Genomic DNA, 27,983 nt, shown 5'->3' on the forward strand with positions numbered 1-27,983 from the left:
CTAAATCTCCCTTTTCATTTCATATTCTATCAATTTTTATTTCATATACTTCATGTCTTCTAAAGTTATTCAGAGTGTAAAACATTTAGAAAAAAATTTCTTATCTTCTAGAGTATGCTTTTACAGATTATATTTCCATCTTTCTTTTGCAAGCTATGTCTCCCACACTAACCCCTGCAAAGTTGCAGTGTTCTATTTCTACATCTTATGTATTGTTTTTGTGTGTGTGACAAAAAGTATGACATTAAATTAACCATCTTAGCCATTTTTAAGTGTACAGTTCAGTAGTGATAAGTATACTCACATTGTTGTGCAACAATCTCTCTTTCATCTTTTAACACTGAAACTCTGTACCTACTAAATACTAATTCTCTGTCCACCCTCTCACAGGCCTTGGTAATCACTGTTCTACTTTCTGTTTCTACGATTTCAGCTACTTTAGATATTTCATATTGAGGCAGGAAATTAAAGAAAAATAAAATTAAGAAGAAAGAGAAATAAGTTTTCCTGCATTAGGCTGACTTGTCCCGGAGGCAGCAACAGGCACAGCCCAGACCCAGGAAAAGTCTTGATAATATTATCTAATGTGCTCTGGAGACTCTCGCAGCACTCCCTCAACACAGGGAGAAGAAAAAAACAAATTTTCCTTTGTTTTATGGAATGAGTTTATAGATTCCTGTTCTCTCTAACTAGTGACTTCAAGTATTCCGTTTTATCTAAGAAGTACAATAAAGGTCATGAGAAGCCTGAGCAGGCCTGAACTACAGCTCCATGGGCACCACAGTGAAGGTTATGGGATAAGCCCGTGCCTAGGCAAACCTAGATAATGGACATCTAGGCTGCATAGCAATAGTTATGTGCAATTCTGAGTTTTGAACCTGTTACAATTTGATTAACTGTCTTTGTCCTGCCTCTGTATCCCTGCTTTCATGCCACTGTAAGCTTGCTTCAAGCTAGCCCACCCCCTTTTGTATAAAAGCCAAGTGCTGTCTTTGTTCTGGGCCCCGTCTTTGGACGTGAGTCTGCTGGGCCTGAGTGCACTCAATAAAAGATTCTCCTATTTAAACCCAAGGTCTCTCTCATCCTCCTAAAATCCCACAACATTTGCAACAAACCATATAGTATTTATCTTTTTGTGACTGATTTATTTTGCTTAGTATAATGTTCTTGAGGTTCACCTACCTTGTATTATGTGATAGGATTTCCTTCTTTCTTAAGGCTACGCAATACACTACTGTATGTATGTAACGTATTTTCTTTATTGACAAATAATTCCCATTTTGTTAATACATTCATCTGTTGATGGACATGTGGGCTGCTTCCACCTTTTAACTATTATAAATAATGCTGCAATAAACACAGGTATACAGGTATCTTTTTGAAATCCTGTTTTGAATTCTTTAGGTGTTATATGCCCAGCAGTGGCAGTGGGATTGCTGGATCATATACTAATTCTTTTTTATTATTCTGAGGAACCTCCATACTATTTTCCATAATAGCGATACCATTTTACATTCCTACCAACAGTGAACATGGGTTCCAATTTCCTTGCATCCTTACGAACATTTGCTATTTTCTGTTTTTTTGATAGTGGTCATCCTAACAGGAGTGAGCGATAACTCACTGTGGTTTTGATTTGCATCTCTCTTATGATTACAGAGAGTGGACATCTTTTTATATGTTTGGTATGGCATTTGTGTATCTTCTACTGTCTATTCAAGTCCTTTGCTCATTTAAAAATGTTATGTGTTTTTAAAAATAAGTTGTTTGGGTTTTTTTTTTGCTGTTGAGTTGTATAAGTTCTTTATATATTCTGAATACTAATCCCTTATCAGATCTATGATTTGCAAATATTTTCTCCCATTCTGTAAAATGCCTATTCACACTCTTAATTGTTTACTTTGGCATGCAGAAGTTTTCAAGTTTGATGTAGTTTCATTGGTCTATTTTTGATTTTGTTGTCTGTGTTTTTGGTGTCATATCTGAGAAATCACTGCCAAGTTCAATGTCCTGAAGGTTTCTCCTTATGTTTTCTTCTGGGAGTTTTAAGGTCTTACATGTATGTTGCCAACGCTTTTTGAGTTAACTTTTGTATATGGTATAAAGAAAGGGTCTACCTTTATTCTCTTAATTGTGGATATCCAGTTTTCCCAACACCATTTGTTGAAGAGACTATCCTTTTCCCATTGTGTAGTCTTGGCTATTGTCAAAAAATCATTTATTTTCTATATTCTTGATGTAAGCAGTTGAATCCGGACTATTTCCAAAATCCAGAATGGTTAGATTAGTTCCTTGACTCTTTTCTCTCCTTACCTAGGCTGTTCCATATTCCTCTAAGAGGTAAGGCTTGACAGCTAGGTAGTAATGTCTTGTGTTCTACATGCTTTTATGTCAGAAAAAGGGGCCCATGGACAAACATAAATAAATGTGATTTTATTGTGATTTTTAAAAAGTTTGGGCCGGGCGCGGTGGCTCATGCCTGTAATCCCAGCACTCTGGGAGGCTGAGGTGGGCGGATCATGAGGTCAGGAGATCGAGACCATTCTGGTGAACATGGTGAAACCCCATCTTTACTGAAAATACAAAAAAATTAGCCGGGCGTGGTGGCGGGCGCCTGTAGTCCCAGCTTCTAGGGAGGCTGAGGCAGGAGAATGGCGTTAACCCGGGAGGCAGCGGGGCTTGCAGTGAGCGGAGATCACGCCACTGCACTCCAGCCTGGGCGACAGAGCGAGACTCCGTCTCAAAAAAAAAAAAAAAAGTTTGTATTGATGGTCTCACTGTCTTTGCTATAGCCTTCTGGAATGGCTTTAAGGTTGTCTCTGTTTGGGGACTGAGACAAGATGCTTCACTTCTAAAACTATCAGCCTTAGGTATTTATTTATAATCCTGTTTCTAAGTTGCTAATATTTTTTCCAAAAAGTAACAATTACTTTACAAATCTATATATACAGCAACCTAATAGTAGCATCAAAGTACTTTACACAAGAAAGTTTTAAAAAAAGAAAAGGAATTTTTGTTTAATCATGAGGCTATATATATTCTCATCAGAACGAAATGGAAACACACTAACACTGACCCCCATATACACACACACACACACACAACCCAATCCCATTACCTTCAATATTGATCTGTAGGGATTCTTTATTGCTTGTCCAGGCTTCCTCGGGAACTGTCCTCTTCCTATGGATCTCCTCTTTCTGTGTAATGGCTTTAGTGTCTGGCGAGTTCTTAATTTCTGGGTCTCCTACTTGAGCTGAGTGCTCTGCAGCAGCAGCAGCACTGGAATCTACGAAAGGGACATTAACACACTATACAGACAGGAACTGGACATAAAATATTTTTAAATGTCTCTCAAGTGTGTATTATGTGAAAGGCTTTCTTAGTGATATTGAATAAAAAAGATGACTCAGAAATGCGTTTAGAAAATAATTGAAAATTGGGGCAAAAAATCACATACGTAAACAGATACACCATAAGAAAGAGTCAGAAAAAGAGGTATCGGTATTCAAAGAAAGAAAAACTAATTGCAGGTGGGAGTACTACAGAACTCTAGACAATTGATTTTGGCATTAGAAGAGAGCTAAGATGGGATACACATTGAGATGGAAAAAAAGGAGGTGACTATATAACAGAAGAATGGTGTCAGGAAAGTAACTTAACATCTAAGAAACAGAGCAAGTATATAGCATTAGATTATATAATTTATAAGGAAAAGAGGTGAGAACTAGTGTTAGAAAGTTGTTTGGGAGTGGATTCTACAGCTCTGGAAGACAGTGCTAAAAGAGTTTAGATTTTATCCTTACGGGCAATGAAAACTAAAGTTTTTGATTACAAGATTAACATGATCAAAATTGTTTTTGGAACATTCATTTAGTAATAGTAAAATGGGGTAAAATTCAGAAGTGATGCCCAGAATACAATCTAACCTTTTTAAACAAGCAACACCTAAAGAAGAGAAGCAGCTAATTATGTTCTAAAATGTTTTAGTTTACAGCTGTGGCGGAAACTATTAATACTATCTGTCCTCTAATATGCATTTTCCTTTTCCTCTAAACAGAACCCTAACTTTAGCTGGGCACATTGTTATTAGAATAACAACTCAATTTCCCAGCTTCCCTGGTACATGTGACCATGTGTCTAAGTCTGGCCAATAGAATGCAAAAACAATGGTACATATAGCTTCTGAGAAGTATCCTTAAAGGAAGGAATGAGATTTTTCTTTTCCTTTCTTCCTGCTGGTTGCAATATGGGCTGATGGCTACAGCTTAAGAATGAAGGCCAAAAATGTCAGAGTAACAAGAGAGCAACAGCTTTGTTCCGATACTCTGGAGTACCAAGTCAACTCTGGATGCTTACCTCTGGATTTTTACAAGAGAGAGAAAGTTTTCTGTTTTCTTTAAGCCTATGTTATTTTGCTTTTGTTTTCCTCTCTCAGAGCCAAAACTAATCCTAATGTAAATACACTATGAGGGTTATTTAAATCAGCATAATCCCTCTGAAGTAAAGTAACTGATAGGGAGGAAGTAAACAAGCTGAATTCCTAAATAAAGGATCATGTACAAAAATGGTATTAGTGGGTCCGTGTCTCACAGAATTGAGAGATTTTTACCATCACAGGCAAAAAGTCCATTAAATGAATTTCTGGAAATTAGATTAATTTGTTTACTATATCCAAAAGATCTCCAGAAATATCTCAAAGAACTTTAAATATGTCCATTTTACCTGCCAAAGTATATAATAAATACAGCTAAACATACTTTAACTATTTCATATATACGCAAGATAGAAGAGAGTTAAAGACAGCAAGAAGAAAATAGAGAATATATTTCTGTTTCTGTTCTTAAAAGAACAGTCTCATTTTAGAAGACCAGAAGAAAATTATATGCAGAAAATCCAGTTTAGCTACCTGCAGTATCTTTCTGCAAAGATTCTTTTTCTTTAGCCTGGGCAGCCTCAGTCACTGCCCTTGTACTGTGGATTTCTTTCTGTTTTTTGTCTGACAGGTTCTCATCCCCAGTGATTAGCACTTGAACTGAGGCATCTGGAATAATGACATCATTTGATTTCAGAAAAGGAAAGATAATAAACACAATAGACAGGTAATCCTCCCCCCAAATTACAAACAAACCCCCAAATTCATGTATATATTAGGAAAAAAGTACCTCTTAGGCTCCATCTGTGTAAAAACTGTGACATGAATTGAAAATTTTTTCGTATTTTACTGTGTAAAACAACAGTTTAAATAAAATAACATTCTACAGCCGGGCGCGGTGGCTCACACCTGTAATCCCAGCACTTTGGGAGGCTGAGGTGGGTGGAACGCTTGAGGTCAGGAGTTCGAAACCACCCTGGCCAACATGGTGAAACCCCAACTCTACTAAAAATACAAAAACTAGCAGGCATCGTGGTGCACACCTGTAGTCCCAGCTACTCAGGAGGCTGATGCGGAGAATCACTTGAACCCAGGAAACGGAGGTTGCAGTGAGCCGAGATCGTGTCACTGCACTCCAACCTGGGCGACAGAGTGAGACTGTCTCAATAAAATAAAATAAAATAAAATAAAAAACATTCTAAATAAAATCTGTTCCTTGATGGTTTGATGCAACATTAAAAAAAGCAAAAAAAGGAAAGATCAGGTATGTTTTTTCAAAGGAAAAAAGATGTGAACAATGCTTTCAAGTTATTTGCCCTATTCAAAGTGTTTACCACTTACGGAGTCAATTTTTATATTTCATATAATCCAAGAAAAACACTTTTATCATCTAGATTTTATATACAGCATTCTCATATAATTTTTAAAAAATTTCATGCAGTTATAGCCTTTTAAACTTATCTAATACTATTTCTCTTTTCCTTTCTGTTTTTCTTGATCATTTTTGATTTTTATCTGTAAGTATATTTTTCAACAAAGAAATCAGAAAGGGAATAGAGATTGCTAAAAATGCAAAGAACTAGTTAACTCTTGCTACCTCTTTTAAATTCACACATTTTTCTTACTTCTATTACTTTGATCCTCCTAATCTCTTTTATCTAAATGTCTTCTGAAATTTTTAGATCATTAAAAAATGTTTTAATGTTAAAAAAAAAGTTTTAATGTTAATAAAACATTTCAGGCATACCAAAAGTATAGGCCACAAAATGAACACCGAAGCATTTACCATAGGGCTTAAGAAATATTACGAATATAATGTTCCTTGTGTAAGCTGTTCCCAGTGATGCCATTCCCACTTCTCAGTAGCAGCCTTTATACCAAATTTAGAGTTTATCAATATCAAGGATGTTTTGTAATTCTTTACTACGTTGCATATATTAATAAACAATGTACAGCATTGTTTTACAAGTCTTTAAACCTTATATGAAGGGTACAATACTGTCTGTACCTTTACGCACCATGCCTTTTTCACTTAATATTATGATTTTGAGATTTAGTCAATTAATGTATGTCTCTGATTCTCAATGTTATGTATTATTCTATTGTATTAATATATATGAATATGCTTCTGTTGATCAACTTAAGGCTATTTCCTATTTGAAAAGCACTGCAATGAACATTCCTGTGAAATGTCTTTGCAGGTAGCATGCATTATAAATATCTTCTCCCAGGCTGTTTCATGTCTTTTCATTGTTTGATATCATTTATGCAAAAAAGTTTTCATTTTAATAATGGCATATTTATTATATTTTTCCTTTAGGGTAGGTGCTTCGTGTGTCCTGTTTAAGAAATCTTCCATTATCACATGGTCATAAGGACAGACCATCTAAATTCTAAAAATGTAGTTATCCCATTTACTTTTAATATGCCTGGCATACTATACATTTCTGTTTAGTGTGCAGCAGTGATTTATCTGATTTTATTTTTTCCAGATATATATTCACTGGTTTATTGAATAGTTCCTCTTCATCCTTTCTCCACAGATTGTTATGCTATCTCTGTGTATGTTAAGTTTCCACATTCATGGATATGTTTCTGGGTCACCACTCTGTTTCATTTTTCTTTGTTTATTCCTTTGCAAATGATGTCTTAAACAAGCTACACATGTAATAAGTCTTGATGTGTGGTATGGCAAGATCCCTTATCTTATTCTTTAAATATACTTTTTTTGATTTTCCATAAATATTTTAGAATCAGCCTGTCAAGTTCCACAAAAAAATCCTACCGGAATTCTGAGTAGCAATGCATTTAATTTAGAAATTAATTTGGTGACATCTTTATTATCATAATTGTATAATTTTCCAACTATTTAGGTCTTAATATATTTCAATGTAGTTTTATAATTTTCTCTTAAAATAGTTCTACATGCCCTTTTAGATTCATTTCTAAGTACCATATTGCTTTTTAAAAGATCTTTTTAATTGTACAGTGGAAAATATGGGGGAAAATGTGCACATATAGAGCTCAATGAATTACAAAAACCAAGTGTATATAACCTTATCCAGGTTAGGAAATAAAATCTGGCTAGAAACTTACATGCTCCCCTCATTCTTCCTTCCATCTCCCCCATGCTGAGGGTAACACCTGATTTTAAATATAACAAATTGGTTTTGAATATTCTTCAACTTTTTATAAATGGAATAATATAGCACATACTCTTTTGTGACTTGCTTTCTTCTCTCAAGTTGTTTGCAAGATTCATTAAGTGGTGTCACATATATTTACCTTCACTTATCTCACTTGCTAATCAGTATTCAATAACATTAGTATGCCACAATTTATCCATTCTACTGGATAAATACTTGGCATTTGGGTAGTTTCCAGTTTGGAGCTATTACAAACACTGCTGTGAAGAATATTTGTGTATATTTCTCTTGGTGCTTGTATGCATCCCTATCTGTTGAGTATAGAGTTAGGAACAGAACAGCTATGTCATAGGTTCTGCTTTTGTGGAACTTAGTAGATAATGTCAAACTGCTTTTCAAAGTCATTATACCAATCCACACTCTCACAGCAGTGAATTAGTTCTGCTTGTTCTACTGCATTCTTACCAATACGGTATTGTCTTTTTCATTTCAGCCAGACGTCTTAGTAGGTACATGGAGCTATCTTACTGTGATTTTAATTTACATTTCCCTGTTGATTAATGAAGTGAAATATTTTGCACATGTTAATTGGCTGTTAGATATTCTCTTTTGTAAAGTATCTATCAAAGTCTTTTGCCCATTTTTCTATTGGGCTGAATTCCTTTTTCATATTGATTTGTAGGCATTCTTTTTATATTCTGGGTATAAGCCTTTTTGAGTTGGAGTCTCGCTCTGTCACTCAGGCTGGAGTACAGTGGCGCGATCTTGGCTCACTGCAAGCTCTGCCTCCTGGGTTCACACCATTCTCCTGCCTCAGCCTCCCGAGTAGCTGGGACTACAGGTGGCTGCTGCCATGCCTGGCTAATTTTTTTTTTTTTTTTTTTGTATTTTTGTATTTTTAGTAGAGACGGGGTTTCACCATGTTAGCCAGGATGGTCTCGATCTCCTGACCTTGTGATCCACCCGCCTCTTCCTCCCAAAGTGCTGGAATTACAGGCATGAGCCACTGTACCCAGCCAGATATGTCTTTTGTGGGACACAAGTATCACAAATACCTTCCTCACCCTGTGGCTTGCATTTTACTCTCTTATTTGTTGTTTATAAATATTTTTTAAATTTTATTTTATACATTTTTAATTATTAGGCAGTCTCCCGAACCAGAATAGGTTCAGAGAGACTCTTAGACCTTCTCATTTTCCTGTAATCCCAGCACTCTGAGAGGCCGAGCCCGGCGGATCACGAGGTCAGGAGATTGAGACCATCCTGGCTAACATGGTGAAACTCCATCTCTACTAAAAATACAAAAAGAAAAAAACAAAATTAGCTGGGCGTGGTGGCAGGCACCTGTAGTCCCAGCTACTCGGGAGGCTGAGGCAGGAGAATGGCATGAACCCAGGAGGCAGGGCTTGCAGTGAGCAAAGATCATACCACTGCACTCCAGCCTGGGCGGCAGATCAAGACTCCATCTCAAAAAAAGAAAAAAAAAAAAAAGAATTTCTGATTTTAATGTGCCATATTTGTCAGTATTTTCTTTTATGGGTTTTTTTTGGTGGGGAGTGGGGCGTGGGATCCAGTTTAATGAATCTTTTCCTATCCCCGGATTAATACTCCTCCATTTTCTTGTAGATCTATCAATCATTCATCTATCTATGCCCTTTTATATTTAGACCTACAATCCATTTTGAAATCATTTTTATTTATAATGTGAGCAAGGAAGTCAATGCTCTTTTTTTTTCCAATATGAATATCTAACTTATTCTGCACCATTTTACCCCAAAAATAATTCTCACCCCACTATATTTAGTACCTTTAACATAAATCAGGTATTCATATACAGGTAAATTTGTTCCGGGAATATTTTGTTCTATGGTCAGTTTGTTCATCCTTGTGCCAATATCACACTGTCTTAATTACTTAAGCTTCAGCTTTATAATTACTACAGCTTTAGCTTTATAATAAGTTTTGATACCTGGTAGTGTAAATCCTTTAGATTTGTTCTTCAAGATTCCCTTGGCCATTCTTGGCATTCTGTATTTCCTTATCAATTTTAGAATAAGCTTGCTGGTTTCTGAGAAAAAAAAAAAACCTGCAGGGATTTTGATTGGATTTTTCTTATTTTTTAATATGTATATTTAAGTGTGTAACTTTACCCCTAAATATCACTTTGGCTCTCTTCTAAAAAATTTTGATATTAAAATTTTGTTATCCCTCAGTTCTAAATATATTGTAATCTCCATTATGATTTATCTCTTTAACTTCTGAGTTATTTAGAATTACATTATATAATTTTCAAATAGATGAATGGTGTATTAGTTTCCTAGGGCTGCCATAACAAATTACTACTGAGCAGGTTAGACCAAAGAAATTTAATCTCTGACAGATCTGGAAGTTAAAGTCTGTAATCACAGTGTCAGCTGGGCCATGCTCCTTGAGAAGGCTCCAAGTGGGAATTCTTCCTTGTCTCTCCCAGCTTGTAATGGCCCATGGCATTCTCTGGCTTGTGACAGCCGAACTTCAATTTCTGCCTCTGTCCTCAATAGTCCTCTCTCCTCTTTTTATAAGGAAAATAGTCACTAGATTTAGGACTCATCTTAAATCCAGATGATTTAATCTTGAGATCTTTAATGACATCTGCAAAGACTCTATTTCTAAATAAGGTCACATTCTGAAGTTCCAGGTGGACGTGAATTTTGGGAGAATACCACTCAATCTGTTATAGACAGATTTTTCTTTTATTTCATTATTCCATATTTTTATTGTTGAGTTCTAATTTAGCTACAGTGTGGTCAGTGAAGCTGGTCTGTCTGCACATCAATTCTTTGAAACCAACAAATTCATCAAATTTTCTGTGTTCTTTTAAAAATGGAAAATCATCTATTATAAGTCAAACTTCATTATTCAAATACTTTCTCTCTTTTTTTTTTTTTTTTTGAGAGAGAGTCTCGCTCTGTTGCCCAGGCTGGAGTGCAGTGTCGTGATCTCAGCTCACTGCAAGCTCCACCTCCCAGGTTCACCCCATTCTCCTGCATCAGCCTCCTCAGTAGCTGGGACTACAGGTGCCTGCCACCACACTCGGCTAATTTTTTTTTTGTATTTTTAGTAGAGACGGGGTTTCCCCATGTTAGCCAGGATGGTCTCGATCTCCTGACCTCGTGGTCCACCCGCCTTGGCCTCCCAAAGTGCTGGGATTACAGGTGTGAGCCACCGTGCCTGGCCCTACTTTCTCTCTTTACTTTCTGATCTTTCACATTTCTGAAATGTATTGTTGAATTTACCTATACGTTCCTGTAATTTTCCTGAATATGTTTGAGAATATACATATAAGCTCACAATTTTATCTTTCCTGGTATATTTGACCCTTTTATTACAGATAAAACTGTTGTATCTACCTTTAATTTTTTTTTTGTCCTGGAATTCTATTTTGTCTATATTAACACTAGCTTTTCTTTAGTCAATATTTGCCAAATGTACTTTTTTTCTTACTTTTTTGAGCTGAAGGACAATATAAATTCTGATTTAATAAAAATAATGTATATGTTTTAAAAGTCAAATAGTTTCATGAAGCTTATAAGAAAAGTCAGCAGTTCCCTCTCCAGGGATCTCCAGATCCCCAATTTCTAAAGGCTACCATTTTCAACTCCTTTAGCCATTTATTCTAGGATCAATATCCTTATTTCCTAATAACATGCTTTATACTACCATATCATTTTATATTCCAGAAATTATCTATTGATTTCCTTCTAAGATCAATTACAATCTCATATCTTTCAGTTCTGGGATTTATTCTTATACTATATACTAAGATCAATTATGGATTTATCTCATTACAAAACCCTCCTACCCATACATATCTTTTCATGCTATCTTCTGAAAAGTTTTAGCCCTATATTAATGTTCAGTGTTTATATGTCACATAAATAATGGTCAGAGTGATTAAATCAATATTCAATTAAATCGATATTTAGTGTTTACATGATTGTTTACATAATTATTATTCACAGCTAAGCCAGCTAGTACACTGTAATTACATTTATTTTCTATTACAAACTTATGCTTTTCCTGAAGAGTTAATAACTGCTTTGTTTTTGCATTTTCTGAGTTTCTAAGACTGAAAACCTCCTCTAAGTGTAGTCAATCACATAAGGTATCCTATCAATTTGACTTTTTCCTTGCAGGCTTCAATCTGAATGGGTTCTAGGCCTTGTGTACCACCACCACAGTGAGAAGTCGTTTCCCGTTTCCTGTGTTGGCCCCCTCCATTTCCTCAATCCCATGTTTTCTTTCTTTTCTTCTTTTTTAACTTAAATAAACTCCCTTGTTTTAGTGAAATAATTTTCTCTCAGAATTCTGAGGTATTATTCCTTTGGTTTCTAACTCTGTTTATCACTTTTGAGAAGTTTGATGCCAGTCTCTTTTCCATTTCTTTACATGGAATGTACGTTTTCTTTTTGGAAGCTGTTAGAATCTCTTTTCAAATCAGTTTTAAAATGTCAAGGTCATGTGCCTTGGTGTATATATTTATGTACATGGTAGTCCCTTTTAGTATGAAAACTCACATCTTTCAGTTCTGAAATTTATTCCTATACTAGTCCTTTGGTTCTTTCTTTTTTGCCTTCTCTATTGTCTTTACAGAATACCTGCTTTGGATGTTGAAACTTTTGGGACAATCTTGAATTTTAAAAAATATTTTCCCGTCTCTTTATGTTCTATTTTTGAAGAGATTTTCTCACTTTTATATTTCACCCCTTTGAGAATTTTACTTATGATATGATCTTCTATGAGCTCTTTTAGCTATTATATAGGTCTTTGTTCAGTTTCCCAGGCAGGCATTCTCTCCTCTATTCTTCTTCTTTAATTCTCTAAGGCAAGAGGTTCTGAGGCTAGGTTTCTCTCAAGGTGAAATGGCTACTAAGGACTAAGCCAGGAGGATGGCTTTTCCTTGGGATGTGAAATCTGTAAGTAGACCAACAGATGGGAGATTGTAGGGGTCCTCAGATAATTGAGACTGACTTTATTTCAAACATATCATCTTTACCAAATGAAGCCTGGGAGTGAGGTAAAGCCGGTAAGTTCTTTGTGCAGACTTCAGACACAGTTCACTTCTTTCCTGCCAACTTTTCCACATCTCCCCTCACCTAAAGTATCTGACACTGGGATCTTAGGGTTATCTGTTTCAACCAAACTGCCACTAGTATATGGATAGTGGAAAACATGTAAGGGATTCCCTGGTGCATGAAAGTTTTCATTTATGAACTATATTTTGTAAAATTATTTCTTTTTATTTACTTGGCAGTCTCAATGTTAGCTGGTAGATATGCTTCTCTTGTCTTATTTCAAAAAGCATTTATAAAAAGACTTCACTGTGTTTTGAAGTAGAACAAAATTATCTAAAAAAATGTGTGCTTTAATAAGCAGACCTCATTTATTTTTCTCACAAAGGCATTGATGCTATCACATGAAGTCATTAACACTATACCAAAACTAGAACATAGAGCCACCCTACGTTTAAAAACTGCCCTGGGATCAGTAGCACCTATTTGGCTAATAGTTATACACAGGAATAAAAAAGTATAAATATAACAAACACAGGCAATTATACATACAGAATTTTCAGTGGCTACTGGAGTTTTCATTTAATAAATATTATCATCTCTCAGCTACAAAAGTATAACGTCAGGGGTGCAGAAGAAAAAAAGCTTTTATAAAACAGTGGGGGCCAGGCACGGCGGCTCAAGCGTGTAATCCCAGCACTTTGGGAGGCTGAGGCAGGCAGATCATCTGAGGTCAGGAGTTCAAGACCAGCCTGGCCAACATGGTGAAACCCCACCTCTGCTAAAAATACAAAAAATTAGCTGGGTGTGGAGGCGGGCGCCTGTAATCCCAGCTACTCTGGAGGCTGAGGCAGGAGAATCACTTGAACCTGGGAGGTGGGGGTTGCAGTGAGCAGACATCGCACCATCACACTCTACCCTGGGCAACAAGATTGAAACTCCATTTCAAAAAAAAAAAAAAAAAAAAGATTGAAACTCAAATACCCACAGTGACCAGACAGATAAGGTGGAAGAATGAAGCAGACTGAGTCTTAGAGCTGTGGGGATGGAAGCAAACAAGAGAATGGATGTCCTGCCTGCAGGGGGACAGCCATGGCTCAGCTGCAGCTGATTACCACCATGAATGAATGCAAGCCAAAGGGCAGCCAGATTTTCTGATTTTTCAAGGGAAATCAAAAATCTTAGTTTTAAATGTTGGCAGAAAATTTTAAAAAATTTTAAAACAACATGGGGGCTGGATGCAGTGGTTCGTGCCTATAATCTCAGCACTTTGAGAGGCTGAGGCAGGTAGACAGCTTGAGGCCAGGAGTTCAAGACCAGCCCAGGCAACATAGCGAGACCCTCATCACTACAAAAAAAACCTCATCACTACAAAAAAATTATTAGTCAGGCATAGTGGCGTGTGCCTCTGGCCCCAGCTACTTGGAAGGCTAAGGTGGGAGGATCACTGGAGCCCAGGAGTTCAATGCTGCAGTGAGCTATAATTGCATCACTGCACTCCAGCCTGGGTGACAGAGTGAGACCCTGTCTTTAAAAAAAATTAAAAAAAAAAAATCATGTCAGCAACAGAATCCAGCCTATAAGACATTACTTTGTAATATCTGACAGAGATACACTAATGTGGCAATTTAATCAAGATTTTCTATGGATCTTAGTATCTAAAACATACTTGACTGGGTATTATTTCATTTCAAAAGCTGTATCATATTTTATTCCCCATTGTGAAAATGAAGTTTACAGTTTTCAAAAATCTCTGAAGCATAATAAAGGATTTTATGAAATTTTACCTTCTTATATATGCTCAATATAATGGCAAGGAGAAAAGCTTGTATAACGAAACAGAAAAAAAGGATAAAGATTAGACAGTAATCTCACTTAGGATGAAAAGGGGAGAAAATGCCACAAAGTTTACAAAGCCAATCCAGTTACCTGCATTTTCATTCCGCAAGGGTTTTTCTCCCACTGGCAAGGATGCCTTAGTCACTACCCTCTTACTGTAGATTCCTTCTTTATGTTTAATGTTAACAGTGGCTGAGAGATCATCATCTCTTGTGCCTAGCACCTGAGCTGGGAAGTCTGGAGCAACCGCATCATTGGATCCTAAAGAAAAATGGGAAAGTAATACAAAACACAAACAGTGACATGAAATTGAGAAAGACTTTTTAAAAATTTGCCTCTCAGACCAGTTCTATGAAAAAAGCACTACAGGCCAGGCACGATGGCTCATGCCTGTAATCCCAGCACTTTGGAAGGCAGAGGCGGGTGGAGTTCAAGACCAGCCTGGCCAAGATGGTGAAACCCCATCTCTACTAAAAATACAAAAATTAGCCAGGTGTGGTGGCAGGTGCGTGTGACCCCAGCTACTTGGGAGGCTGAGGCAGAAGAATCGCTTGAACCTGGGAGGCTGAGATTGCAGTGAGCAGAGATCGTGCCACTGTACTGCAGCTTGGGTGACAGAGTGAGACCTGGTCTCAAAAAAAAAAAAAAACAAACAAACAAAAAACAAGAAACAAATGAACAAAAGAACAAAAAAACAAAAAAAACACTACAATGGGTAGGATAATCAGAAGGAAATGTCAGTCAAACTGAAGTTGTAAGCTATGTAATATAAATTCTAATAATACAAGGCAGAGATGCAAATTATATAAGAGAAGATATAAAATGGAGAATCAGTTCAGGAGAGAGAATATTTTCAGTTCACGATGGTTTTGGCGGAAGGAGAAAATGGATTGTACCTTGGAAAAAAGTAGTTTTTGATATAGAAAGGAAGGAAGAAAGGCATTTTAGGCAGAAGTTATAGCATAAGCAAAGACAAGAAGCATTTAAGAATGGCGGACACTTTATGGTCAGGCTGGATTGCAGAATACATTAAGGAGAGTGGTAGAAGGTATTTAAAAATAGTTGTTTGGGACAAAATTCAGCAGTGCATGGGATCCCAAGCTGAAGAGTATAAACGTTATTGTATATGAAATGCAACATAATGGAAGATTTTTAAATGAAATAATAATATATTTAGCTATGTTTCCAGAAGATTAATCTGACAATACAAAAGACAAAACTGAAAGGAAAATGACAGATAAGTAAAAGACTTGAAAGTATTTAATTCTTTTAAAATATATTTCAATATTCCTACATTCCTTGATATAATAAATTAATCTATAAACCATGCCACATCTAACAGGCAAAAAAACATTTCTGGACATATAAAGGCTTATACTAATTTTCTGTGAGATGATTTTTCTTTCTAAGATCCTGTATTTCCTGAGCTCCTAGTATGTGTATGGCAATAAGAGCTGGGTAAGTACCTGTATCATTAGTACAGTGCACAATAAGCCATGAAGAGTTTTGCAGGACAGATTGCAAGGCAAACACCACCTTCTGGGCCAAATAGATTATATTGGGCTCCTCTCAACTTCTGTAAAATCACTTTCTCTTATCTGCCTTTTACCTCTCCGGAAACTTATTTTTCATCTTTTCCTCTACCAAATCTCTCAATGCCAGAGTTCCTCAAGGAGTCAGAACTGGCCTCTCTTCCCTTCCTAGGTAAACTTATCGACCACCAGGGTATATGCTGATGACCAACAAATAATGTACCATTGGCCAAGACCTTTCTTCTGAGCATCCGACTCCAGCATTCAGCGACACAGCTAGCTCTTACAGCACTTTTATGGAAATTAGAAAAATGTCTCTTCCTCAAATAAAAATGTTTAAGTTACTATATATTGTAGTACAACACAAACTACTGTAAATGGTGGTCATTCTCTTCACAAATTCTCCCAGGGAGTACACACCAGCAGCAGCATGCACACGCACAGTCTGCACCACCACCTCTTGTTTTCCAAGAGAGATGATCCCTCAAGTTCAGAGTTAGGTGGGGAACAATTATGTCCCTGAGAGCAGTGGGTGAATGAGCAAGAGAATCAACCTCAGAGGAGGTGAGAGGCAGCTGAGAGAGTGCAGCTACACATGTGTGCGTGTCAGTGAATGTAAATATACTTATTTTCCTGTACCTGTGCATAGCTACAGTATGTGTGAGTATAGATTTATGTTTGGGGCAGCACAAGAGTTAACATTGCTGCTCCAGAACTCTAACTAAAGATCTGGAATATTCATGCCCATCTGTGTGCTTTCAAAAAGGTATATATTTATAATGGGAACAGTGCCTCTTACAGGTGGCACTATTACCTTAACATGTGTAAATTAACTCTGCCTACATTCGATTGTAGACCCAACATCTCTATGTGGATGTATAACAGGAATCTCATTTTTAACATGTCCAAAGCAGACATTTTGATCATCTTCCCCAAATCTGCTTTTTCCTCAATCTCCACCTCAGTAAATGGCACCTCTATTCACCTAGTTGCTCACTCCAGACATTTTTTTCACGCTCTTCTCCCTCACTCTCCATACTCTTATTACCAAATCTAGGAGAAACTATTTCTAAAAGGAAGTTGACTGTCCATTTCTCCCTATCTATAGATAACACTGTGATACTGATGCTACCATCTCTGGTACTGTCTACAGCAACAGCCTTCTAACTAACTGGTGTCTCTACTTGCACTCTAACCCACCCCACCATGGCTCTCTGCCTTCCCATCTATAAACCATTTCTCCATATAGTGGCAAGAATAAACTTTACAAGTGTAAATCAAACCATAATTGCGGTAGTACTAGAATAAAATCCAAACACTTTAATACAGTTGATAAGATCCTGCATGATCTTGAACCTACCTGTCTTCAACCATATCTACCCATCACTATGCTCTACCCTGTTAAATACAATTTATGGGAGTCCATTGTTTTAGACTGAGCTCCTGCACTAGGCCCCAACAGACCAAACCGAAATGTAGTCACTTGTACTAAATGCCATACAATCCAACTGAAACTTTAAGGAAGAAGGAAAGTTCCACAATGGACCGTAGTTTTCTAAAAATGAGAGATCCACAGCAACTAACTGAAAAAGGGGCCAGTCACCCTGAGCTGGCGTAACAAGGAACTTATCTCTGCTTTAATCTTTACCAGGAAAGTAACCTGATGTTAATCAATATGCTTTTTTTGGTATTACCAATGATCCACCACTTACAATGGAGTTACGTCCTGGTAAGTCCATCATAGGTTGAAAATATTGTTAGTCAAAAATGTATTTAATGCCCCTAACCTATCATAGCTTAGCCCAGCCTACTTTAAACATACTCAGAACACTTACAATAGCTTACATGTAGGCAAAATCATCTAACACAAAGCCCATTTTATAATATAGTGTCAAATAGTTCATATAGTTTATTAAATGCCATACTGAAGTATGGTTTCTACTAAATGTGTATCACTTCCATACCATCATAAAGTCAAAAAATAGTTAAGTGGAACCACTGTAAACTGGGAACTGTCTGTATTATGTTTCCTTGTTCCTGGTCTGGCTACGTTATCAGAACCAACTGCTCTCCCATGCCCAGTGCACCTTTTTCTATATTATAGAATGAGATGTTGCCTGATTCATGAATCACTACAAAAACCAATTAGATCTTCAAATTTATTGAAATTTCAACCCATGCTGCCTTCTTTCCATTTGTCACATGCATCAAGCTCTTTTCTGCTTCATGGGCTTTCCTAATCTTGTTCCCTCTCGCCAGAACATTCTCACACTCCACTCTTTGCCTACCTAATTCATCCTCATCCTCTAGAGTTCAGCTTAAAAGTTTCTTCCTGGAAAAGACCTTCAAAAGTTCGTAAAACAAAACTGGGTCTACTTGTTTATCTTGGAACTCTTCTTTATTTTCTTAGCATTTATCACTTGTAATTATGTACTTATTTATGGTCGAATATCTATCATCCAATGTGAACATAAACTCCATTATAGTTTATTTTGAGCAATATTGAAATTGTAACACCTACCACAGTATATCTGTCTGGAACACAGTAACATCTTTAATACCTATTGTTTGAATAAACAAATGAACATGAGCTGACAGCTTTCTATCATTTAAAAAAAAAAATCAACCTGATCGTTGTAGAAAATTCAGGAAAGTATGAAGGAAACAATAAAAGAAAACCCAACTAAATCTGGGTTATATATCCTACTAAGTGAACATATACAAGGATCATACCATATACAGGCTCATTACTATTTTTTCACTAAAGTAGAGATATATTTTAAATGGAATTTAGGGTTTAAAGTCAGCATATGAGGTGAAAACCTTGCCATAGAGGGTCAAAATCACCCTTAGGAAGGCATATGTTGAAACTGACATCGTGCCTGCTCAAGAAACCCACCAGAGTCATTTTTGCCTCCAGGCTTGCAACTTATCGCTGCACCTGAATCTGAGCACCTGATGAAGTACCTGACATTGTACCAAAAAGACATTTCTTCAAACTCTAGAATCATACCCAGACAAGCAAGGTAAGATGCTTACACTATAAAAGGCAAACGAGGACTACAATGAACTTTGAGAATGAAGTTTTCCATCTTTCATTACATATTCTTCCTTAGTCATACGTTCATAAAGGGTAGAGTGCATGCACAAAACACCTGTACTTTTAAAATTCTCTTCTTTTTTGTTAAGTATATTTATTGGAACTTGCTTAAGTTAAATACATGTATGAGACAATATCAATGTATGCTAAAATTATTTATCATAGCTAAAGACATCTCACTGAATTCCACTCATCTGATTTAATTGTTTATGCTATCTTAAAATTCCCTATGTTTCTTGTTTTGTTACTTTGCTAATTTCATGTACTCAACACTGATTTGGAAGATAGATATCTACTTTTAAAACTCAATTAAGTTTTTTTGGTAACTTCTTAAGTTTTTTTAACTGTGGTAAAATATACATAAAATGTAACCATGACCGGATGCAGTGGCTCATGCCTGTAGTCCCAGCACTTTGGGAGGCTGAGACAGGAAGATCACTTGAGGTCAGGAGTTCGAGACCAGCCTGGCCAACATGGTGAAACCCTGTCTCTGCTAAAAATACAAAAATTAGCTGGGTGTAGTGGCGGGTGCCTATAATCCCAGCTACTCAGGAGGCTAAGGCAGGAGAACTGTTTGAATCTGGGAGGTGGAGGCTGCAGTGAGCTGAGACTGTGCCACTATACTCCAGCCTGGGTGACAAAGCAAGACTCTGTCTCAAAAAAAACAAAAAACAAAAAACAAACAAAAAACCCACAAAAAAATAACCATTTTTAAGCGTACAGTTCAGTGGCATTAAGTACATTCACACTGTTATGCAACCATCACCATCATCTACCTCCAGAACTTATTCATCTTCCCAGACTTAAACTCTGTACCCATTAAATAGTAACTTCCCACTCCCCCACCCCCAGCCCCTGGTAAACACAGTTCACTTTGTGTCTCTATGAAGCTGACTTTTCTAGGTACCTCATATAAGCAGACTGGCTTATTTCAACTGGCCTAATGTCTTCAGAGTTCATCCATGTTGTAGCATGTATCAGAATTTCATTCCTCTTTAAGGCTGAATAATACTCCATTACACATATATGTCACATTTTGTTATCCATTCATAGATCAATAGACATTTGGGTTGTTTCCACCTCTTGGCCATTGTGAATAATGCTGTTATGAACATGGGTGTACAAATAGCTCTTCAAGATCCTACTTTCACTTTGTTGGGGTATATATTTAAAAGTGGAATTACTGGATCATACTATAATTCTATGTTTAATTTTTTGAGGAACAGCCACAATGTTTTGTATAATGGCTATACCATTTTACATTCCACCAGCAATAAGCAGTGGTTCCAATTTCTCCACATCCCTGACAACACTGATAATTTCCCTTTATTTGCTTGTTTTTTAAAATAACAGTGATTCCAATGGGTGTGAAGGGGTATCTTACTACAGTTTTGATTGGCATTTCCCTCATGATTAATGATGTAGAGAAGATTTTCATGTGCTTATTGGCTATTCGCACATCTTCCTTGAAGAAATGTCCATCAAATTCTGTGCCCATTTATCAATCAGATTGTTTGGGTTATTGTTGTTGAGTTGTAAGAGTTCTTTACATATTTTAGATATTAATCCCTCATCAGATAAATGATTTGCAAATATTTTCTCCTGTGAGTCACCTTTTCATTCTGTTGACTGGATTTTGTATATAAAAGTTCTGAATTTTGATAAAGTCTCACATATATATTTTTCTTTTGTTGCCTTTGTGTTTTGTTTTTGTTTTTGTTCTTTGAGACATGGTCTCACTCTGTTGGCCAAAATGGAGTGCAGTAGTGCAATCATAGTTCATTGCAGCCTTAAACTCCAGGGTTCAAGTGATACTCATGCCTCAGCCTTCCAAGTAGCTGAGACTACAAGCATATGCCATCATGCCTGGCTAATTTTTAATTTTTTGTAGAGACAGGGTCTTGATTTATTGCCCAGGCTGATCTCAAACTCCTGGGTTCAGGCAATCCTCCCATCTTGGCCTCCCAAAGTGCTGGCATTACAGGCATGATCCACCGCACCTGGCCTGGACATTTAAATAATATAATGCAGCAACTCTGGAAATCAGATTCTATTTCCATTCCAAGGTTTGGTGTTGTTGCTTTATGTTGTTTTAATAACTTCTCTAAACTAATTCTGTAAAGTCTATATTCTCTGTTATATATGGCCACTGAAGTTACCACTCAATTAGTTTAGTGATCAGCTAATGCCTGAACAGAAATTTCCTTAAATGCCTAGAACCAATAAATCTCCCAGCCTTTATCAAATGGCTCCATGCATATGTTGGGATGTACCTTCAACACTAACCTAGGCAGCTGCCAACTCTACCTTAGCCTTCCCTTTTCTTCTTGTACAGACCCTCAAGGTCAGCCAGAGATAAGACCTAGTGCCTTGGGTCTTTCCCAAGCATACACAGGCCTATGCATGTATGGTGTCTCGCAGAGTCTTAGGAATATGTCAGAGCCTTTCAAAGAATCTATCAACATCTTATCCTCAAGTTTTCCTTTTAAGCTTTTCAGTTAGTTTACTGTTTACCTCAACTGTTAGTCCTCACCTCAGCCACTATGATATTAAAATACTTGTCTGTAAATGTTTTTGATAAACATCTTTCCCTCCCTTTCACCAGAGGCCTTTAGCACTGGATGGCTCCCAGTCAGGTCAAGTAAAGGTAAGCCTTTTGAGAGGAATCTTCCATGGAACCACTAGACACATCAAATTTTAACAATTCTTTGGGAAAGAAGTTTTAAAAGAGCCCAGCTCCATTTTGCATCCTCTGGTGTTGGAAAAGAAAGCTATATTTCTTAAGTCTATCACTGAGCTGAGGTACTGGGAATGGGACTAGGGCAAGTTAAAATGCCAATGCTTACTGTTCTTAGTGGGATTTGGCCATTTTTCTTGAATAAATACTCCCTGGGTTGCCATTACGACTGGTTTATTTGCAGACATTTATCTCTTTCTTTGGATGGCTATTTCCTTTGCCCTTGTTTTTTGTCGTCCTTCTTGTTTGGATCTTATGGGTTCTATTATTTACTTATTCTCAACTGAAGAACAATTATTTGGCCCAAATATTTTCTAACAATGATGTATGTCTTGCTCCTGGCCCCAAACTCTAATTGGCTCCTCTCATATCTATAGATGCACAATATATTCATAGAAAATGGCCAGGAGGCCGGGCGCAGTGGCTCAAGCCTGTAATCCCAGCACTTTGGGAGGCCGAGGCGGGCGGATCACAAGGTCAGGGGATCGAGACCACAGTGAAACCCCGTCTCTACTAAAAATACAAAAAATTAGCCGGGCGCGGTGGCGGGCGTCTGTAGTCCTAGCTACTCAGGAGGCTGAGGCAGGAGAATGGCGTGAACCCAGGAGGCGGAGCTTGCAGTGAGCCGAGATCGCGCCACTGCACTCCAGCCTGGGCAACAGCGTGAGACTCCGTCTCAAAAAAAAAAAAAAAGAAAATGGCCAGGAATTAGAACAATTCCTAGGCTTTCATCCAGTGTAGGTCTACTGGTCTAAGAAAGGATTGTTTTCTATCTCCAACTTCCTCACTCTCAGAATAGATGAAGAACATGAAAAAACAATCTCAAGTGTATATGGCAACTAGATCTCTTTTTGTCGTACTGATGCATACAGTACTTTATTACAGAAAATGTATGTCTTAGGATACGGTGTGCCAGTCCTGAGTCATTTTCTTCTCCCATCACCTACACTATTCAATCTTTAAGTTAATCTCTCCAACCAGATGGAAGTGTTAGTGATGTCTATGGATAGCAGGACACAGAAGGCCTCAGAACTGGGCGACACAGCGAGACTCCGTCTCAAAAAAAAAAAAAAAAAAAAAAAAAAAGTACTGGCACATCTGACCAGGTTTCTACTGTTTACAGACATTCTGTCTTCTGAACTGTAAGTAAGTGGGATAGAGACTTTCCTACCTACAATTAATTAAGTGAACTTGTTTTCTTTCTGGTAGCCGTTAACAGTGTTTTTAAAACCATAGCCTTGCAAGGAGTAAACATTTCATTTATGGCTATAAACTTAACAACTAATCTTAACTTTTGGTGAGTATTTTTGTGGTTCTTTTTTTTTTTTTCAATGCTATCATTGTGAGAAATTAGGTGAGGTTATATCAGAGGCTTTAATGCAGTTACTATCAAAAGCTAGTTTGGTTCTCTTTCAGATAAAAGTAACAAAAATGTCTGCCTAAGACCAGGAACAACTTCTCCTTTCTTTGTAATTTCTACACACATATTGATATTTATAGATAATCATGGAAAAAACAATTTGTCTAAAGTGAACCAAGTCATCTCCTGTGGACAACTCAAAACACTGTCCCACCAATCAAAACTCTACACCACACCAACTCTGCACCCTTAACTTAAAATCTTCTATAAGAAATATTTACCTAGTGCCTCCACAGTGTACTATTCATTTCCTAACTCTGCAGCTCCTCTGTAGTGGATTCACAGAGATGCTGCAGGATATTTTAAAATTCTAGGGAAAGGACAGTGATAAACTACTAGCTCAAGGTCAAAGTGTCAACATCAGATAGTGTTATGTTCCTTTCAATGCTGTTGTGCCTTGGCAAAAGCTGGATTTTTGGCAGCTGCTGTAATAAAAAGCAGAAAATAAGAGAGGGTCCAACCTCATCTCATGGTTTGAGAAGCTGCATAGTGTCCAACAGCTACACACATATCATTAGTAAGTAATCATGGTTATTTATGAACAAATTCTTTTTTCAAAAACCAAAACCAAAAATAAATAACAAATTTGTTAAATTAGTTGTTAGATCAAAACAATTAGTATTTATGTCCTAATTCCTTAGTTGCTATTTGAAAAAAATAATTGCTTATTATACATAAAGTGGAGAAAATAAATCAATGAAACACTAAGGGTGCTGTGAACCAAGAAAGCTTAGCAACTTTGCCCTAGATAGAGCCCACTAACCCAAATAATGATCCATACAATTTCCTTCATCAAATATTTATAAATGCCTATGTGTATATAATATATCTGATCAAATAACTCATCTATCTGAACCAGAGATCAATGTATGAAAAGTTCCATATTTCACTGAAAAACTAAAGAGCACTGGATTTTTGTCACTACAGAATCAACTAGCCAATACACAAAATTTCAAATAATAAAACTTTGAATAATTTCTGCATAATACCTGAATGGGAGCTTTCAACGGTGGTATCTGATTTGGAATCCGGAGATGGAGGAATTTGTCTTAATTGTGGAACATAATACATCTTCGTACTACCAGAAGGCTTATATGGCAATAATAAAGGCTGACCTAAGGAGGTAAAAATCAGAACAATTAATACGAAAAACATTTATTAATTCACTGAACAAATATGGAATGCCTTCTATGTTTCAGGCAGTGTTCATGACTTTTGGAATTTATGAGTGAACAAAGAGAAATGTATCTCTGCCTTCAAGAAGAATGAGAATTCTAGAGGAGGAAAATATACAGTAAATAATTAACATACTAAATGAGTAAATTATCCAGCATTTTAATAAATTATAAGTGATACAGAGAAAATATAGAAATGCTGAGGGTAATTAGGAATACAGGAGAAATTGAGGTTTAAATGCAGGGGAAACAGTTTAAGTAGGATGGTAGGGATAGATTTCATTGAGATGACTTTTTAGCAATCCATTCCATATATAAATGACTCTAACTAAAAAACATCTTATTTTACATTGAACCGTAACCTGGTCATAATCAAGCCCTTATACTGGTCTTATTTTGCTTCCAGAGTCACAGACAGTAAGTCTAATTCTCATCTGTGTGACAGGGCTTCAAAACATAGTTTCCACTGCAAGAGTATGAATTTTCAATATTAAGAAAATACATAAAAGTAAAAATTACAAGGTGCTACCACTCAAGGATAATTATTATTAACATTTTAATGTATATCTTACCCATCTTTTCCTGTTGTTTGTTTACAAAGTGTCTGCATATAGTATGCATAATTTGAAATTCAGCTTTTCTATTTTCTATTTAAAATAAAAATATTCATTTTACTTCCTATTCTTCACATTTGTATGGTTATACCACAGATTAAATATAGTCAACTCTTAGCCTAATGTTGAAAATGCAGGTTGTGTTAAAATGTTCAATTATAAAGAATTCTGTGAATAAAGATTTTCCTGTTTATACTTATTCTTCCCCATCACCCATCTGAGGTAAATTCTTTTTACAAAGTGAAAAATTACACCCTTCATGAAGTTTTTAAAAAAGTACTGACTGCTAAATTGCTTATTAATATGTCTGTGACAATTTACTCTTCCTCCAACAGCACATGTAGAGTCATTAAGAAATGATTAATTGCTAATAGGGGTAAAAGGAATCTCATTTTAAAAATATGCCCTCATCTTACTATTATGGACTTTTTTTTTCTATATAATAGTTTTTCTTTCATGATTGGTAGAAACTGTCAAATATGCCCTCGTGTCCAACTTCCCTCCCTCCTTACATCTATACATCTATATATACTTCCAATCTCCCTCACAGCCATGTGTGAACGTGTGGGTAACTTTGATCAGTCCGTGGGAAGAGTGCGAGAATGTGTGCAACTTCCAGGCATTCCCGTAAAGTTATCCCATTAAAGCCCCCCACTTCCTAGATACTGCAGATCATGATAGCGGTAGCAGTTACTCTAGACCCAGAAATGGAAGTCACACTTCCAGAGATGGAAGCATGACAGAGCCACCAGACATGCAACTCAGCTATCAGCTCTAGACTACTTACCTGTAATTTAGGGTTTCTGTGATAAAATAGTTATACCATAGCCTAAAGTAATAAGAAACGCAATTCCCAGGAAAGTCTTGGTGGTGTGCTGGAACCAGAACCAGCTGACTTGGGGGTATGCAACCTAGTAAGACACCAGCCGAAATGGCCAAGGGAAACACTTGTGCCACTCCATACCCAAACCCAGACAGCACAGCTTGCAGCTCCAGGAGAGGCTCCTTCCTTTCACTTGGGAAGATGGAAGATTAAACAGGCCTTTGTCTTGCAACCTGGATACCAGCTCAGCCACAGTATGATAGAGATGCCAGGCAGAGTCCTGAGGCCTCCATTCCATGATCTAGCTCCTGGACAACATTTCTAGACACACCCCGGGCCAGAAAGGAACCTGCTGCCTTAAAGGACCCAGTCCTGGTAGGATTCATCACCTGCTGACTGAAGAATACCTGGGTCCTGAATAGTCAGCAGTGGTAGCCAGGCAGTATCACCTGGGTAAAACTCAGAGATGTGCTGGCCTCAGGTATGACCCAGCAATTTCCCAGCAATGGTGGCTATGAGGAGAGACTCCCTTTGCTTGAGAAAAGGAGAGGGAAGATTAAATAGGACTTTGTTTTGCAGTTTAGGTGCCAGCTCAGCCACAGAGGAGTAGAGTACAAAGTAGGCTCCAGGAGTTCCTGATTCCAGGTGTTGGCTTGTGGATGTCATTTCTGGACCTGCCCTGGGCCAGAAGGGAGCCCATAGCCCTGAGGGGAGAGTCCTAGGCCTAGAAGCATTCACCCAAGCTGACAAAAGAGCCCTTGGGCCTTGAATGAATATCAGTGGTAGGCAGCCAGTACTCACCACAAGCCTGGGGCAGTGGTGGCCACGGGGAGTGACTTCTCTGTTTGTGGGAAAAATGTCAGTTCAGCCACAGCAGAATAAAGCACTAAGGTTTCTGACTTCAGGTCATGGCTCCCAGACAGCAATTCTGGACCTGCCTAGGGCCAGGGGGAAATCGCCACCCTGAAGGAAAGCACACAAGACTGCCTGGCTTTGCCACCTGCTGATTGCAGAGCCCCAAGGCCTTGAACAAACATAGGCAGTATCCAGGAAGTGGTTCCTGTAGACCTCAGGCGTGACCCAGTGTTTGCTGGCTTCAGGTCTGACCTAGAACAGTCCCACTGGTGGTGGCCACAGGGGTGGTTGTGTCACACCAGCTCCAAGCAGCTCAGCACAGAGAGAGAGACTCCATTCCTTTGGGAGAAAGTAAAGGAAGAGAACAAGAGTCTCTACCTGGTAATCCAGAGAATTATTCTGGATCTTATTAAAAACTTCTGATATGGTTTGGCTCTGAGTATCCAACCAAATCTCATCTCAAATTGTAATCCCCATATGTGGAGGCAGAGACCTGGTGGGAGGTGATTAGATTATGGGTGTGGTTCCCCCACCTTGTTCTCATGATAGTGAGGAAGTTCTCATAAGATGTTGATGGTTTAAAAGTGGCAGTTTCCCCTGAGTTTTTTCTCCTGCTGCCATGTAAGATGTGTCTTGCTCCCCCTTCACCTTCCGCCATGACTGTTAAGTTTCCTGAGGCCTCCCCAGCCATGTGGAACTGTGAGTCAATTAAACCTCTTTTACTTGTAAATTACCCAGTCTCAGGTAGTATCTTTAAAGCAGTGTGAAAATGAATACAAAGAACTGGTGCCAGAAGTGGGGCACTGCTATGAAGATAACCTGAATATGTGGAGGCAACTTGGGAACCGGGTAACAGGCAGAGATTGGAACAGTTTGGAGGGCTTAAGAGGAAGACAGGAAGATGTGGGAAAGTCTGGAACATCCTAGAGGCTTACTGAATGACTTTGACCAAAATGCTGACAGTGACATGGACAATGAAGTCCAGGTTGAGGTCGTCTCAGATGGAGATGAGAAATTTGTTGGGAAATGGCATAAAGGTCACTTTTGCTATGCATTAGCAAAGAGACTGGCAGCATTTTGCCCCTATCCTGGAGATCTATGGAACTCTGAACTTGAAAGAGATGATTTACGGTATCTGGCGGGAGAAATTTCTAAACAGCAAAGCATTCAAGAGGTGACCTGGCTTATTCTGAAAGCATTCAGTTACGTACTTTCACAAAGAGAGGGTTTGAAATTGGAACTTATGTTTAAAAGGGAAGCAGAGTATAAAAGTTTGGAAAATTTGCAGCCTGACTATGCACTAGAAAAGAAAAACC

At 37.5% G+C, this 27,983-nt stretch overlaps 1 protein-coding gene across 4 annotated transcripts in view; it reads right to left on the reverse strand.

Annotated features, from left to right (window-relative positions):
• ALMS1 (ALMS1 centrosome and basal body associated protein) overlaps nt 1-27,983 on the reverse strand; it is a 218,818-nt gene that overhangs the window by 48,215 nt on the left and 142,620 nt on the right. For all 4 annotated transcript variants that reach the window (XM_077959164.1, XM_077959165.1, XM_077959166.1 and 1 more), the window contains 4 exons: nt 24,190-24,315; nt 14,502-14,672; nt 4,910-5,044; nt 3,119-3,289 (listed from right to left, as the gene is read on the reverse strand). In XM_077959164.1, coding sequence (XP_077815290.1) covers nt 3,119-3,289; nt 4,910-5,044; nt 14,502-14,672; nt 24,190-24,315 — 603 coding nt within the window. The remainder of the gene's footprint in view (nt 1-3,118; nt 3,290-4,909; nt 5,045-14,501; nt 14,673-24,189; nt 24,316-27,983) is intronic.

The sequence above is a fragment of the Macaca mulatta genome, chromosome 13, assembly GCF_049350105.2.
Source record: "Macaca mulatta isolate MMU2019108-1 chromosome 13, T2T-MMU8v2.0, whole genome shotgun sequence".
In the NCBI taxonomy this organism is placed as follows: Eukaryota; Metazoa; Chordata; class Mammalia; order Primates; family Cercopithecidae; genus Macaca; species Macaca mulatta.